This window comes from Diadema setosum, chromosome 8 (genome assembly GCF_964275005.1).
Source record: "Diadema setosum chromosome 8, eeDiaSeto1, whole genome shotgun sequence".
In the NCBI taxonomy this organism is placed as follows: Eukaryota; Metazoa; Echinodermata; class Echinoidea; order Diadematoida; family Diadematidae; genus Diadema; species Diadema setosum.
The window spans coordinates 12,538,908-12,556,164 of record NC_092692.1 but is presented as its reverse complement, the minus strand read 5'-3'; the positions used below and the strand labels follow the sequence as shown (position 1 = coordinate 12,556,164).

The 17,257-nt window shown below is 37.1% G+C and overlaps 1 protein-coding gene across 1 annotated transcript in view; it reads right to left on the bottom strand.

Moving 5' to 3' along the window:
- Nucleotides 1-20: 20 nt before the first annotated feature.
- The window catches only part of LOC140231858 (delphilin-like), a 48,711-nt gene continuing 31,474 nt past the window's right edge, over nucleotides 21-17,257 (bottom strand). Inside the window, 9 exon segments of the mRNA XM_072312009.1 lie at nucleotides 21-5,240; nucleotides 6,062-6,307; nucleotides 6,945-7,127; nucleotides 7,657-7,743; nucleotides 8,053-8,208; nucleotides 8,987-9,055; nucleotides 9,554-9,681; nucleotides 10,151-10,219; nucleotides 16,582-16,666. Of these exon segments, the coding sequence (XP_072168110.1) occupies nucleotides 5,205-5,240; nucleotides 6,062-6,307; nucleotides 6,945-7,127; nucleotides 7,657-7,743; nucleotides 8,053-8,208; nucleotides 8,987-9,055; nucleotides 9,554-9,681; nucleotides 10,151-10,219; nucleotides 16,582-16,666 (1,059 nt within the window). The 3' untranslated portion in view covers nucleotides 21-5,204.

Sequence of the window (17,257 nt, the reverse complement as noted above, 5' to 3'; positions counted from 1 at the left end):
ATAATGCACTTGTGTCTGTTTTGAGTTCTGCACACATCTTTATTTTCACATAATCTGGATATAATCAACTGACTGTACATCAAAGTAGGAAAAGTCAAGGTGAAGAAAGGAAGAAGTTTATTTACAGGTACAAAAATTCAGCATGCTCTACCAGAAATTTTACCTTGTACTTTATTCTGACACGCGATGAATAATTGTGCAATACTTTCTAGGACAACCACGCGTAGTCCTCATCTGAAATTTCCCTGTAAAGGGAATCATATAGTTTATAATATCCACAGAAATTGTCACAAATGCATTTGAATTTCATTGATAAATCTTGTGAAGCATAAATAAGACTAACAGAATTTACAATAGCTTGAGTGGGCACACAAATGGAATAAGTGAATTAAATCCGATACTGTATTAGATTGAAAGTCTCTGTGAATAGTAGTTACTTGCATTTTCTGCACTTTCCACATTACATCATGGTTTGTTAGGGCTCCAGTGACAATTGCATTGCTTCTGAGTTCGTGTCATTTAGAAGTATGAATTGATTTAATACTCAAGGATTCTGTTAATGGATGGATTAAGTAACTAACATACAATGGTACAGTGATCACAAATACATACCTGGGGTAAATTGATCTGCGTCAAGATTGACGGAGGTACGATTCCAAATTTTCAGTTTAGATTTCTTTTTCTCTTGTGATATTCATCTCAATCACTTCAAAAACCTGCATCTACTACATTATGGACTGCTGGCAGAAATAATGTTTTCTTTAACACAGTGTATGTTCAAGGTCCCTTCATTCAATAGTTGACCTCAATACCCTTTTAGGCAGCTTGCTAGATTTGTACCTGTCTATTCATCTTTTCTTTTCTTTTCTTTTTCGTTTTGCCTTAGAAATGGAAATGGTCCGAGAAATCTGCAGGAATCTTTTGCGTACCAGTAAAATTTCCATGCAATGAATTCTTGTTACAAAGCACACTGACTTAACAAGCTACAAAGTTCAAAGTTTCCATGATTTTTTTTTTTTCTGGTAATTTTCAAACCCTGATTTGACCAATATTCTACAAATAAAAAACACAAGACACAAAACAAACTAAATTGGTCCCAAGGCAGTTGCTACTACAAGAAATTATTGTATTGTAAGGATTATGTAACAATTTCCAGTGAAAGAAGATGACGTGAACAATTTAGCACTAGGCCTATACAGGACATTTGAACTACTGTAGGATGTTAGCAAATTCGCCTCAGTGTCATTAGACTATTACAGTTTGTTATATCTATGTTTGTCACTAAGAACAATTTACTCTTTTCATTTAAATTTCATTTAAATGGTGTTAATTTCTCACCAGCATAATCTGGTTCCTATCTCCCTTGGCACTTAATATTAGCACACTTTTGTATTATCTTGTCAAAACTGTTATTGGATTTCTTTGCTATCCTAGCACATATTCTCTGTATAGATTTTAGCCTATTTATTAACAACCAGATTCAGAACTACAACATACAAGGTATTTTGGTTAACAGAGCATGGTATGACATTACACACTTGGTTATGACAGCTGTTGTTTTATTACTTAAATCAAAGTCAAGGTGTTTGATGCGAGTCAGGCAGAGAATTAACCAATAATACTGTGTCGAGAAGAAATTCCAAAGACATCACAGAATAGTCTGTTAAACATGTACTATGTATTAATTAAACACAGACATGTATAATATCACAAATGCTAATGGCATTCAGCCCACAGGAGGTAACTCTTGTATACAGATACGCTCAAGGTGATGTATACAAATATGCTCAAGGTGTTTGTATACAGATACGCTCAAGGTGATGTATACAAATATGCTCAAGGTGTTTAGATACCATGTAAGGCAGTACAATAATGTAAAGTGTTTTGGATAAGGGACACCTGTTTACTTCTTTTGGATTATTCAAAGTACACATGTAAGTGCAATATAAAAACGGTGAAAGTCGTCTTATGCGCAAATGTAATCAATCAAAAAAACTGTGTCAGCATTTATTGCAGCAGATATACGTAAATGCTCGCCATATAAAATTATGTGTGTAAAGATACCAAACAATAAGCATTTCAGAAAAAAAAAAAACATTTTAGCACATTCACACCAATTAAGCAGGCCAGCCCTATCTCTAGAACATGTAATGAAACAATGCTTGTGAGTAAAGCAGCAAGCTCAATACACTGTACATGCAATGTAGCACTTTACACACTATACATAAATTATACAATATCCAATCACAAATTTATGCACAATTCACACGCTGAAGCACGTACGTGTATATTACAAACAACATTATCAAACAATATTGATACAGATACAACCTTCAATTCTTTGTGTACTTTCAGACCAAACACATTATTTTCATAATTTTTTTAATTGAAATGTAAATACTGCATGCAAAGTTATTGGCCCACCGGTTTACATTGCAGAGGCTCACATATCTCAGACCCCACTTTTGTTTGTAAACAAATCCACCACAAACACACATACACATACACACAAATAATATAAAGATAAAATGACAGACCCTTTGAATTCTGTTGAAACAAATATATGTACTATGATAAAGAGTACTTCATAGGTCAAAACTCTATCTTGTGCTGGTCACAGATTTTATGGTGACAAATATGTTCTCATTTTTCCTTGATAATAATATTTGAGCTTGATATGACATGAAAATGTGACTAATTTCACTGCGTTTTTCCTGTGATATAATTTGATAAGTATGTTTTGGTGCGATTGAGCTCATTCATTCTTTGTATCTCTACACTGAGTCCAACGGGTGGTTACTAGTAAAAAGAAAAGGAATATTTCACGTATGATGTGGGTTAATGTATTTTCCCCATTGCTTTGCTCATTATCAAAAATAATGCTACAAACTTCAGTCCTTACAGTTCATAGTAAAGATCATTTCGATAAAGTGATCTCACTATGATTTCACTTGGTAGCAGTACAAGGTCATGGCATCTGCATTTAAAACAAAGTTTATCTCCCAAGCCACAGGTTTTTTTTTTTCCTTTTTCTCATGAACTTTATACATTTTTAATGGTATAGTGTACATTGCTTGTCCTGCATTCAGCTTAATACGTTCTTGTTTGATTCTTTTCCTGGGGTGGGAAATTTAACCTGTTGAAGATGAGTCCCCAAGAATACTCGGGCAGGTGTCTATATACGGGAAATGCATGTTATATCAAAATCAGCCAGTCCTTGACAGATTAACATTGATCCTTCGATCATCATTCTTTCAATGAGATGGGATACAAGAGACATGAATGATTACCAAACTTTGACATGTCACTTGTAATATCTTACATTCACGCACACACAAGAGAGAACAACTTTGTGCAATGTAAACGATTTTAATGTGTGTGATCAAATGATATGATTGACATACAAGGTACCTTGGCACAAGCAACCATCAAGAGCAGAAATCAAGGAACAGCACAACAAAGCACTTTTAACTTTCCAAAAAACGAAACCAAAGATCATGGAAATCAAACAAAAACATTCACCACAAGCTAAGCACGATACTTGAGAGAATTTGCCACACTTGTGCAGTATAATACTCGGTTGAGCACACGTCAAATTGAATGCTGGTGTGTGTGTGTGTGTACAAAATGGCAAGCAGTGTTGGTTGCGGGACAGTTCAGCCTTATCGGGCCATGCACAGAACACAGAGCAAATTCCAAAGCATGAGTTACAAGGAAAAAAAAAAAAATTATAGAAACCATCACACTTCAAAAGCAACAACAATTAGAAATATTTGAAATATGCTACCCTTGACAAGTCTCAGACCAAAATACCAGGACCTCAGATTTTACACAATCATTCCATTCAGGGTCTCCAAACAATCAATCTTACAACTGGAAAAGTTTGCTGTCGGGTTGTCTCCTGGTCTGCGCAAGAAACACTGTGCAGTACCCAGCACATGCATACAGTGGCTTGTACTACTGAGACTTGAAGTGGACTTCATGTAAAAACAGTGACTTGACTGCCCTGGAGGTCCTCTCTCTTTATCAAGTTCAATAAAGTTATTGAAACATAGCTGGAGCTTATGCTTGAACTCCACAATTTTGGGAGTAGACTATGATCCATGATCTTTACTCCTTGACCTATCATTTGATTTGTCCAAGACCTTGTCAGTTGCCGTACCACTCTACTTCTATTGTGTAAAGCTGGACAATGTTGTGTCCAACATTTCCTTGTGAGTTCTGTGTGTGAAACTATAACTGCATGACACTGACGAATGACCGTCGAACTTTGCCCTCAAATTTTGCCCGCATGTTCTCAGCATTTCTGCTCTTGCACAATATATCGATTTTGTACACACAGCAGATGACCAATGCTAAGTACCCCAAACTTGCACCAAAGCAATTCTGCGAATTGCCCCAAAGAATTTACATTCAAACACAGTTCCAAGAAACTACCATACATTGAATACTTCTAGAGTAATTAAGTGAGTAATAAAACCTCTGACCCTTGACCTTTGTAGTTTTTTTTTTCCATCATAAAATAAGTGAATGACCACATATACTCAATTATCAAGATTTTATTTGCATGATCCATTGGTTTCCAGACACACATCAAACAAGAGATAAATATCAGCCTTCTGACTTGTTAAGCTTTGACATCCTAAAATATAAAAAGCAGGAAAAAAAATGATTATAAAAACACACAATAAATAAAACACCTGTTACCTGCAACATTGTGTGAACCTTTGTTACAAGAGCTTGTCTCTCAAGTTTACATGAACTTGTCAATTAAAATGCTGAACATCTTCAATGCTCTTCAACAGCTGTGGAGTTAATGCCCTTTTTCTCCTCAAGGCACGATAAACTGTACAACGTACCTCATTAAAAACCGGAGAGTGCAATTAAATACATGTACTCCCTCAAACCTCTCCATTTCTCGCATCTGATCTGCATCCCCCGAATCACAGCTACTAAAGAAAATACATGTACGACGTCAACATGAATTTTTGCTGTGAAACTCTCCAGGTCCCTCTGTGTACTGCGTGAGGGTGTGCTGCCTTTACACGTCTGCAGGAGTGTACTCCTATGAAATGCTGTGCAGGGCACCAAACACACGTTACTAAGGGAATCAGCTACATCTATGAACAGTCACTTGTGCTGGGGCAAGTCTGGGTATATGTGCGGCTGTATCCTCCTACCCTCGCTGTCTCCCGTTCTGACTGTCACGAAGGTCTCTGTTGGTTGTCTGCATGGGCTTTCTGAGAGAGAGAGAGGGGTGAGGAAAGACAGAGAATGTACTTGCTAACCTGACAAGCTTGGTGAGTCAAATAATCTGACATAAAATCCTTACACAGAGCAAGCACCAAACATTCCAAGAGTGCCCATCATATCTAATATTTAGTGTGCTGCTGTGACACATTTATTCCGGTTTTTGATGGTATGAAAGACTTGATTCCTAGTAATGACACCTTCATTGTACCAAGGTCACTGACATTCATCTTCACAAAAGTCCCCAATGATGCAACTTCATTCCAGTTATTTCCACAATAAAAACAAAACCCAACATAATACAGAAATGCAGTTCTTCAAGCAAGTACTTTATTGTGATTTCTACCATAGCGCTCTGCAAAAAGTGGACAGATTTCACATATTACTCCACAAAACATCACATGACCTACAGAGGGCTTGTTGCAGAACTTTACAAAACAGCAATGAGCTACAATTCAAATGCAAGATGAAGTGTGAATGCTGTGTTTCCTAGGTCAGTTTCTCTTGGTTTCTCCCTTGACTATTCATCTTCTTTCGATAGAAATAATTATATAATAGTATTACAAATTCTTAAAGTTGGGAGAATTCTGAATATGTCCAAAATTTCACAGTGCAGAATTTTCTTCAATCTTGGTGCTCAAACTACTCTCACAAAATGATAATAAACAAATATTTGATACAAGTATTTTACACAAAGCAAAGTGAAACTGGTCTCACACAAAAGTGTCAATATATAATGGTATCTAATCAAACAATGCATGCAGATGATAAAGAATTGCGGAATCAAGATGACAGGTTCAGTCCAACTTACAGCAAACTTGTTGATAAAGAGCGAGAAGATACTGAAGAAGTTGTCACTCTCGGTAGAGGACGGATCCTCGCCGAAGAACTGGGCCGTCTTGAGGAACTCCTCATGGCTGTTCTCATACTGCTCCTGGACGCTGGCCAGGTGATGGGCGGCGCTCTGGAGGAACGTCGCCATGACTTCACTGAAATGGTCGTCCTCACTGACCACCTTCTCCTGCTGGTTGAAGGCATGGACCTTCTCATCCATCTCCTGGGAAGGTTGGGAGAAAAGTGAAGGAGGTGGGGTGGGGGTTTAGGGTTATTATTACTTTAGATATTTGTACCCCTCTTTCAGCCAGGGATGGGTAAAACGGTGTTACATCAAGTATCTAAGTTAAATTCTAGGCAGCAATATTTGTACATATCTGAAACATGTTTAAAAGGCTTTTTGAGAACAAATAGGCCTACTATTAGATATTCTAACCTTAACTAGGATATTATCATGTACACTTTTTGAAAAACAAGAATGTACTACTTATCTGGATTATCTCATCTTTTTTTTTTTCTTTCTTTCTTTTTAGGGGGGGGGGCATTTGTTTTAAATGCACAACTGGATCTCCAACTATTTTGATTGCATTCAAATACCACTTCAAAACATAAGTTTAAATCTACATGAAAAAAAAAATGCAGCACGGAAGCATCTTAACACTGAACAATGTGAAATCTATGCCTGGGGCCTTTCCAGTTCACATTTAAAAGGCAAGCATCATCTGAAACCACAAAAACTAAGCACACTAAACTACAAAGAAAGCTACAGAAACCTGCCTGGCTTATGTAAATTGAAATGATCACTGAGAGCAAAGGATGAAAGCAAAGACAAGCCAAGAAAGAGACTAGGATAGACTCACGGTGAGTTCTCTGGCGATGCTGTTCAGCTCCTCACCCAGCTGCCTGAGGGAGATCTTCACGGCCTTGGGCACCGACGGAATCTCATCCCGGAAGTTGATCACCTCCGGCACGTTGGAGTGGACGGCTTTGGCCACGACGTGCAGGAAAGTGGCCTTGTTGTCGGACGTCTTGGTGGTATCCAGCTGTGGTCAGAATCAATTATAGCTGGTGAATGAGCTTCTTTTTATTTGCATTCAAGTTTTATCATAGTTTCCCTAACAATGTCATCAATATACCAACAATTTACATGGTTTATCAGCAACTCCTACCAACAGCGACAAATCTGAATTCATATAGTGATGGAAGAAAAAAATAAGAAACTCATATAGTTTACATTTCACAAGGGGATATCAGTTTAAATACCAAATCACACTAACTATCATATAAAAGCAATGATATATTTAAAGTGTATGAAGCTTGTCTTATATTTTTGTGCCATTGTAAACTTTCCTAATCATAGATAAGTCCTCTTGCATAATAACAAGAACTTTCAGTCTCTTATTAACATTTTAATCATTATGCCCTTTCAAGAGTAAAAAAAGAAAGAAAAAGTTACATACCAAAGAATTTTAAAGAATAAAATCAAAGTGATAGCAGCATTAAGATATGTATGTGAAGTCATGTGATATTGTAAAAGATAAATGATAATGCCAAATACCCATGGTCACTCACCTCTGTTAGAAAGCTGATTCTAAATCCTGTTGCCCCCGCAACACGCTGGTTGCCCTGATTCATGTAATTGCCCATTGCAAGGACGAGCTGTCACAAAAAGAGAAAGGAATTATTACTTTCTTGCTTAAAATAACAATTACTGAATAAATTGGTAATAGGCCTGCACTTCTGCTCAACATACATGCATATTTGCTATAATTTTAAATGTACACTCATCCTACATTTTTTCCCTTGTTGGGAAAAAAATGTGTCAAGTAAGAAAATACTTTATAGGGTTTCTCACAATTTCCGATACAAATGGAGGGGGGAGATTTGCCACCTCAAAAACTTTTTAAGTATATTAAACATGAACTCCTAGGAATGGGGTAGTTGTAGACACATTGTGACAAGACTTACCTCCAAGACTTTAGCTAGTTTCTGGCTGTGCCTCAGTTCAGCCGACGCCCGCTGGATGACGGACAGACAGCCTGACAGCTCCTCAACCTTCTCGTTGAATCCTGCCTTGAACATGAGAGCAGTCAGCCTCAGCCTGAAGCCTGGGATCCTTGACATCTGGAAGATGTTCAAATTATATCATCTTCATTGTCATCTGATCATTGCCGTCATTTTCATAATCATCTCTTCATTTTATCATCATCTCTTTGATCATCATTATCATCTCTTACTTGTCATCATCATTTCATCATCGTCATCACCATCATCATCACTATCATCATCACCTCATCATCATTATCACCATCATCATCATCATCATCTCTTCATCCTCATTGTCTAATCATCACCTCTTCATCATCTCATCATTATATCTTTATCTTATCAACATCACCATCATAATCATCACATTTTCATTAACAACATTACCATTATTATTATCATCATCATCATCATCTGTGCATCCTTATTGTTTTCATCATCATTTTTCATCTTATCATCAACATCATCAAAATCATCACCTCTTTATTAACATCATCATCATCATGATCATCATCATCATAATCATTGTCATCAGCATCCTGCTAATTGCCATTTGATCAGCTTATTGTTCATGATCTTCCCATTATAGTCTTTTGGATTAACAATGAAGTTTGTATAATATGGTACACTCCAGGACACAAGCAAGCCATGGGTTACCTCAACATTTGGTATGAAGGGTAGACATGGGAATGAAACTCCCTACGTCCTCAAACTGAGTTACATCAGGGTTTTTACAAATCTGGTTACATGTATCACTTTTAGTCAGAAAAAAAAAAGGACTTAGAAATTTATTTCATGACTTTTGCAATAGAAATGACACCAATGGAAATTTGCTATCATGGTACCACTCACTCACCTCATACGCAAACTTGTCTGGTTCGCTCAGTTGTGATGCTTGGCCAGCATAGCGAGCCAGATTGGCAACCTACACAAAACATTTTGAAAGAGAATGGGCAAGTTATCTTGTAAGCATGTGGTTCTACCGATTCTACTATTTAAGTCAATGATAAGATTCACAATATCTGCACAGATAAATCTTGATAAGATTCACAATATCTGCATAGATAAATCTTTGCATACCAAATTAAAATCACCCCTTCGACAGATAACATGACTCTTGATCATACAAGTAATCTATCAGTTTTTGTGTAAGAGCTTTGAAGTTGGATTAATCCAAACCTTCCCATTGAAGATGAGTCCCGAGAATACTTGGGCAGGTGTTTATGGGAAATGCGTGTTATAGCAAAATCAGTCCGTCCTCAACGGGTTAAAGACTGTATTTTACAATAAATTAGGAAAAAGCAGGTATTTTCAGGCATAGTTTCCACTACCCCCACAGTAACAAGAAAGACCACACATGAGTTGTACATGTAACCAAAGAGGGCACCATCATGAAAATCAGAGCCCATATATTATATCCCACCTCTGAGTCGTCCGGTGCAAACTGGGCTAGCTGTTGGATGTGGGCCACCGAGAGACGCCGACACTCCATGGTCAGGATGTCTCTCTTCAGCTCCTCCACGGGGGCTCGCAGATGACCCAAGAGGATGGCTGCCATGGCAACAGATGAAGAGAGGGACAGAGTTGAATTATCTGATTGATTTACACACATACACAAACGATGCACTGGTACATTGACAAACATACACACACACACACATACTTAAGTTACACATACACAATGCATTTACACACACATTTATAAATTATATGTAACAAGAGCACACACATTTAAATGCACACACATAACACAAACACAAACATACACACATTGACAAACAGACAAATATACGACTAGATGTAAACACACAAATAAACACAGACACACAGACATACAAACAACACACGACACACATACACATTGACAGACAGGCAAACATGCAGATAAATCTTTCCAAGAGGAAATCTTCACCCCTCTTCACCCAATCTCCAAATCATAAATGCACAACACACACCCATACTTCTCACCTATCTCCTTCTTACAAAATGTACTTCTTGGAAACATTCCAAAATGTCTTACCTGTGTTATGAGCCTTCTTGTGGTTGATGACAAAAATGTGGTTTTTCTTGTCCTTTGGACTATTCAGTGCTGTAAGAAAATAACAAAACGCAATGTTGGCAGAAATCTTAGTGGACAGAGTGATAACTGCTCAGCTTTGACATCAAAAACTCTTTTACAAAGTTCTATGAGCAAATTACAAAACAAAACAAAAACAAACAAACAAAACAAAACATAGCAACACATATGCTAAACATTACATAATTTAGGAAAGCGCAAAAAAATTATATGTAATTGTAATACTCAGAGGGAGGCCCAAAAAAAAAGACCCTCACAAATGTATTGTATACAAACACAAACATGAAACAGACACAGAAAATTAACAAACTTAGTATGGTAAATGAGTGGAGTACAAAGAGCAGAACATTTATTGAGTTTTCTGATGAAATATAGATAGTTCTCACTATGATAAGATTAATCATATATTATTTTTCTTTTTTGGTACGACAATGTAGAAAAATTTTATGCAAGCTGTTACTGTAAGTAATATTTTGGGTGACCATTTCTGGCTCTCATTTTTAGTGAAGCTAACGGAAGATAGATTTTGAAGCAAATTTTTTGAAACAACTTGGCACATAAAAAGCATATTTAAAACCATTAATTGAGAGGTAGTTGATAAAACCTCACTCTTCTATTGTGGTCTACTGCATTCTTAAACAATTAAAGCACAGGACACAAACAAAGAAACATATGAGTACACTTTCTACAATGAGTTAAAGCAGTTGTTACAGTAGCCAAATGAAGTATGTAATTGTTGCCTATTCCTACAAAAGCAATGAATGGAGTAGCACTAGGTACAACTTTCGGCAATAAACAGCACAAACAAATATAATGCAACACTTGATTGCACACAGGGCAAGACAAGACTACACAAGACAATTTTACAACAGGTGATCCAGACTTCCTATGGCCCTCATAAACATTCTAAAATCTATGAAATGTGTGATTCTGCTGTGTTACAAATTGACAGGGGACATTCCACAGAATAACACTGAAGATTTTCTAATCACCAGAATATACATCCAGACACCTAGCTTGAGAATATTAGGTATACCACCAAGTGCTCGACCAAAACCAATATTTCCTTTTACTATAACCCAAACTAATGGATGAGGTAACAACAAGTTGGAATAGAAATAGCAACACATAACTGAGGCATTGTGATATCCATAGAAATTACCCAGCATTTTACGACACTGTTAATGGTTTTAGTGCAACAAGAATGTGGTACATGTCAGTGTTTCTCCTGCCTTTTTGAGTTTGTTTGTTTGTTCAGCTCTTCCAGCTTTCATATTAGCTTTGATGAATTGCATATTAGTTTTGATGAATTTAATATTCAATTGAATTGCAGTCTTAGGTCTTCACTAAGTATCCTTGTTGGTCAGATGTAATAATCTGATTACACTCATTGTGTGCACTTAAACGGAGCTTATGCAGTGCTTGTAACTTCCCGACAAGTTATCACTGCACTGTGAAAACTGAAGCTTGTGTTTGGCACATCAATATCAGCTGTGTATTCAAAGGATATCATTCAGTTTTTAAGATACACCTAAACAGAGCAAACTCATGCTCTGCTTGTGACTTCCTGACAAGTTATCATTGTACTGTGACTACTGAACCTTGAGTTGGCATATCGATATCAGCAGTGTATTCAAAGCATATCACTTAGTCTTTGATGCTACAAACAGCTGTGATGAAATGAATGATTGGTGCAATGTTCTATCACCGGCGAGCTTTACGGAAATCTTTCATCCTGTTAAATTCTTTTACTGAAATCTTTTTAATTTGCATTATTTAGCCTAGCGTCAAGCAAGCTTTTGTTTATAGCTGTGTGTTTTGAGTTTAGGCCAAAAAAAAAAAATTGCTTGTTTGCCCTTAATTGCCAAAACCCAAGAGGGTCGGTAGGTCGTTTTTTTTTTTTTTTTTTTTTTTTTTTTTTTTTATATCAGGGTACCCTTTTTTCCATGTCAATGCACTCAAAAATCCAAGAGATTCATTCAAATTTACGTCTTGCTATAGGGCCCGGTACGCGAGGCAGAAACACTCACTGACAAACACTTATAACGTTCATTTTTGTTAAAGTTTGCAAACAGCTCCAAAAAAAGTACCTTCCAGTGAGATGCTGGCAACTGAACTCCAAACAGTTTTGGTGCCATGACAGCTGGTAACGGATGCTGCAAAAGTAGCCATCTTGTGAAGGGCTGCACACTAACCCATTTTTTCTGCCGGTCCGACCTGTCTCTGTCGGACCGGTAAATGTCCCGTTTTACCATTTTTTACAGGTCCGAACAGAAAATTTACCGGTCAACAACGACAACATTTTAAAAAACATTAAATGACTTGCAAACTTATTTTCTTGTTTTTTATGGATGTACCCCCCCCCCCATGTACATTTTACAGATTAATATTTTTTTTAAACTTGCATTATTTATTGCACAAGAAATTTAAAAATAAAGACAGGAAAAAATTAGAATGTTTGTTTGTGAATTAGTGTAAAATGATAATGAACAAAATCAGATTGTATCAAATGCGTTTGCGACTTTTTCTAAACATCGGCGCACGAACTTGCTGCGTAACCTGCTCTTGGTGGTCAGTTGGATTGCGATGATTTAATGAATTATTTTAGTTGTGATATTTTCTGATGCACGCGATACAAGGGGTTCTTTATTTTTCTCCCGATAATCTCTTCGCATTTGTGCATGCGTTCTTGAAAGGTACACGACACGCAGGGCCGAATTCGCAATCCTTTTTGCGCCCATTTCCACCTCAAATATCAGCGGGATTGTGACGATTTCATAAATTACTTCGGCTGTAATATTTTACGAAGCACGCGCCAAAAGGGGTTGAAAATGCGTCCTTTATTTTTTCCCGATAAACTCTTCGAATTTCGTAAGTGCGTTCTTAAAAGATGTACCACACGGCCGAATTCGTGATACTTTTTTGCGCCTATTTCTACCTCAGATGTCAGCGGGATTGTGACGATTTCATACTAGTAAATCACTTCGGATGTAATCTTTTGTGATGCACGCACCAGCTAGAATGGTTGAAAATGCGTTCTTTATTTTTCTCCCCATAATCTCTTCGCATTCCGTAAATGCGTTCTTAAAAGATATACGACACGGCCAAAAATCATGATTCTTTTTGCGCCTATTGTTTCCTCAAACTTCAACGGGATTGCGATGATTTTATGAATTATTATTCGGCTGTAATCTTTATGATGCACGGGCCAAAAGGGGTTGAAAATGTGTCCTGTATTTTTCTCCCTATAATCTCTTCGCATTTCGTACATGCGTATACGTCATGGCCGAATTTACGATCCTTTTAGCGCCTATTTCTACATCAAATATCAGCGGGATTGCGATATTTCGTTAATTATTTCGGCTGTAATCTTTTGTGATACATGCACCAGAAGGGTTGAAAATGCGTTCTTTATTTTTCTCCCGATAATCTCTTCGCATTTGTGCATGCGTTTTCAAAACTATACACTGCATGCTGGGCCGAATTCGAAATTCTTTTTGCGCCTATTATTGTTTACTCAAATTTCAACGGGATTGCGAAATTTTCATGAATTACTACTCGGCTGTAATCTATATGATGCAAGCGCCAAAAGGGGATGAAAATGTGTCCTTTATTTTTCTCCCGCTAATCTCTTCCATTTCGTACATGCGTTCTTAAAAGGTATACGACACGGCCGAATTCACGTTCCTTTTTGCGCTTATTTCTACCTCAAATATCAACGGGTTTGTGGCGATTTCATTGATTACTTCGGATGTAATCTTTTGTAATGCACGCACCAGAAGGGTGAAAATGTGTTTTTTATTTTTCTCCCGATAATCTCGCCGCATTTGTGCATGCGTTTTGATAACCAACACGGCATGCAGGACTGAATTCAAGATCCTTTTTGCGCCTATTGTTTCCTCAAATTTCAACGGGATTGCGTTGATTTCATGAATTTTTATTCGGCTGTAATCTTTTATGATGCACGTACCAAATGTGTCCTTTATTTATTTTTTTCTCCTCTATAATCTCTTCGCATTTCGTACATGAGCTTTTGAAAGGTGTACGACGCGGCCGGCCGAATTCATGATCCTTTTTGGGACGATTTCTACCTCAAATATGTAAGCGGGACTGCGATGATTTCATGATTTTTTTTCTCCCTAGTATTATCTCTTCACATTTTGTGCATGCGTTCCTAAAAAGTACACGGAATGGCCGATTTCGTGATCCTTTTTGCGCCTATCTTCATTGTGAGATCATTCTGAACGAATGAAAATATTCATTTGTGAAATGACTGTGTAAAATGAAACTGAACGCAATCAGATCCATTTACTCTATCGCTGAATATCGAATATGTTTTTACTTTTCTAAAAATCGACACAAGTAAATTAATTCTAACATGTCAACTGCCACGCTGCTGCGAAGCCGGGATCGGATCGTGAGTAAAATGACCCAGAAATGCGTGCGCTTCTAATTCTATCAATGCTTCTTGTCTGGCATGACCGCCGATCGCAAGCAAACGAAAAGCAGTTACACTGTACATGCATGGCATGGCAGTGCGTGAGCAGCGCCAATGCGCAAGCTAGCGCGACTACTGGTCGCCAGTGTGCAGACCTGTACTAAGTGCATGATATACATGCATTGATTGGATTTCGTGCGCGTGCACGCATGTGAGCCAAAAAGGTTGCTACATTGTAGCATGCAATGCATGCTGTAAAACGTAGCCTGTGGACCCGCGCGGCCCGAACACAATTACGACGGGTCGATGAGATGAAAAAAAAAAAAAAAAAACATTTTTAGACTTTTTTTTATTCTTTCTCTAGCTTAAAATGGATAATTTTGGGTTTAAAACCATTCACAAATTTGTAGAAGGTGAAATTTGTGGAAAAAAATAAACTTGAAAGAGCAAAAAAAAAAAAAAAAAAAAAAAACGCGACCCGAAATTTCCGTGATTTTCGGTCGGTCGCGAAGGGCAAACAAACCATTTTTTTTTTTTGGCCTTATCTCCTCTTAGAACGAAGCACATATTGAACACTGAATGCAATTATTATGCAACTTCAGACTTCACAAAGCAGTACAAACAAACAAAATAAAAAACACTGGAAGAACAAAATGAGTTAAAATCATATGAACAAAGAAAAAAAAGCTCTACTATTTATTTTTTTCTTTTTGCTCTACTGAAACTAAAAGAATGATGCATCAGAAGATGAATTTAACAAAGAGTACAACAAATCGGTTATCTGACCTAGCTTGCCTACTCCACCTCTGCCTGGGCCAAACTCTGTGAAAAGCACAACATATATATTTCGTCTGAAGACACAGGAATGCAGGTGTATCAGGAAAACTTCAACAGGATCTGACTTCAAGAACCCAGATATAATGTGAACTGTGTATCACTGATTGTGATTTATACCCCCACCTAAACCTGAGGGAGTTACTGTAGCTCAATCCACAATATTTTGTATGTTTATTATCAACAACAACAACAACAACAAAAATGTGCCAAGGCAACGCATTGTTTAATATTGATGACAGATTAAGTATTTTGCTCTTGTAAAACTTATACTGGTCACATGTGTCAAATCTCAGGTCAAATGCTCAAAAACTGAGCAAGCTAATCCAATATGCAATATTTCCGTATGTTTTCATTAAAAATGCTGTCACCATGGTAACCCATTATCTGATATTGACAAAGATAAGTCTGCATGTCTTCATAGGGAGTAGTTTGATCTGCAAGATTTTGCGATGGACAAACCGAAAGAACGTCCGACCACTGGGCCATTCAACCTCAGAGTGATCCCTACATACCCCTATACACACTATGGGTGGGGGTATTTTTTTCTCTGTAGTTACAACTGTTGATTGCACATTTTTTTAGTTACTATCTGAAGAGCAAGACTGTAATAAGTCTGCAATGCTCTACAGCATATTCTCTGTGTATGCTACACAAGCCCATGTGACATTTCTGGGTACACTGATCTCCATAACTCTTTTTTTTTTTTTTTTTTTTTTTACACAAGAACAACCAACTCTTTGTCACCAACAATGTAACCAAATCTGTAACCACCAATTAAACTTACTTTCCATTGATTATTTTAGTATGTTTCCCCTTTTCACTTTATTGATGAGCTTGTTTGTCTGTTTCCTCTTTTAATTTCTTTCTCTGAATGTAAAATCATAATGAATAGAATAATTTTCCACAAATTGATGTCTTTCAGATACTTCTTACCAATTTGGGCTGACATATTGTGCTGTCAACAAACATCAGCCAAGAGACTGGAATTAAAGGCAATGTTTTTCTATGGCTTTCCTGTAACTGTGGCTTCAATACAGCCTCTAACCATGGAGTACCTGGAATTCATTTTCATCTAAGAATGAAATGGGAGCACACTCACCTTTCCCTTTGCTCACTGTGCTGAATTTCTCCTCCAGCTCAAGATGCTTGATGACATCATGGAAGTAGCCATCTTCATCTCCCAGCTGAAGCATTGAGGTAAAGTATGAGAGAGGAATTCAGTGACAGCGATGAACACATAGAGTCATCAGTTTGCATGTCTTATCTAGGTTATCTAGGACATGGCAGAAACACACATTAACAAATCCAAGTCCCAAGATAATTTCACTGCATGAAATATTATCATTTGTCATTCAATCTTCGCTTCTGAATTTCACTTCTTATCATTCTTTTATTGGAGAAAAAACAAAAACAAAAACTACCAAACTTTGCTGACAGGAGTGGAATCAGGAACTTTAGTCTCTGAAAAGATGTTGCCAATTTAAAAATAAGTTAAAAACTTTACCAATTAGAAGCTTTAGAGAATTCTGCAACTGATACAAAGAATCATGTATGAACAGAAAGGGTTCAAGTGAGAAGAAATTTTTCACTTCACCTCATGAAACTTCAACGAGGAATGGTAACAATTTCAAGAGACAATATGAATGTACCACACCACAAAAATTTGATCTCTGGCACTTGAAAGCTAAGAGGATGATGATGTACAAAAAGACTTTGTAACAGATATTTTGACAAGTTGTTTTTGAGCCACAGAATCTGACCAAAAGAATTTTACC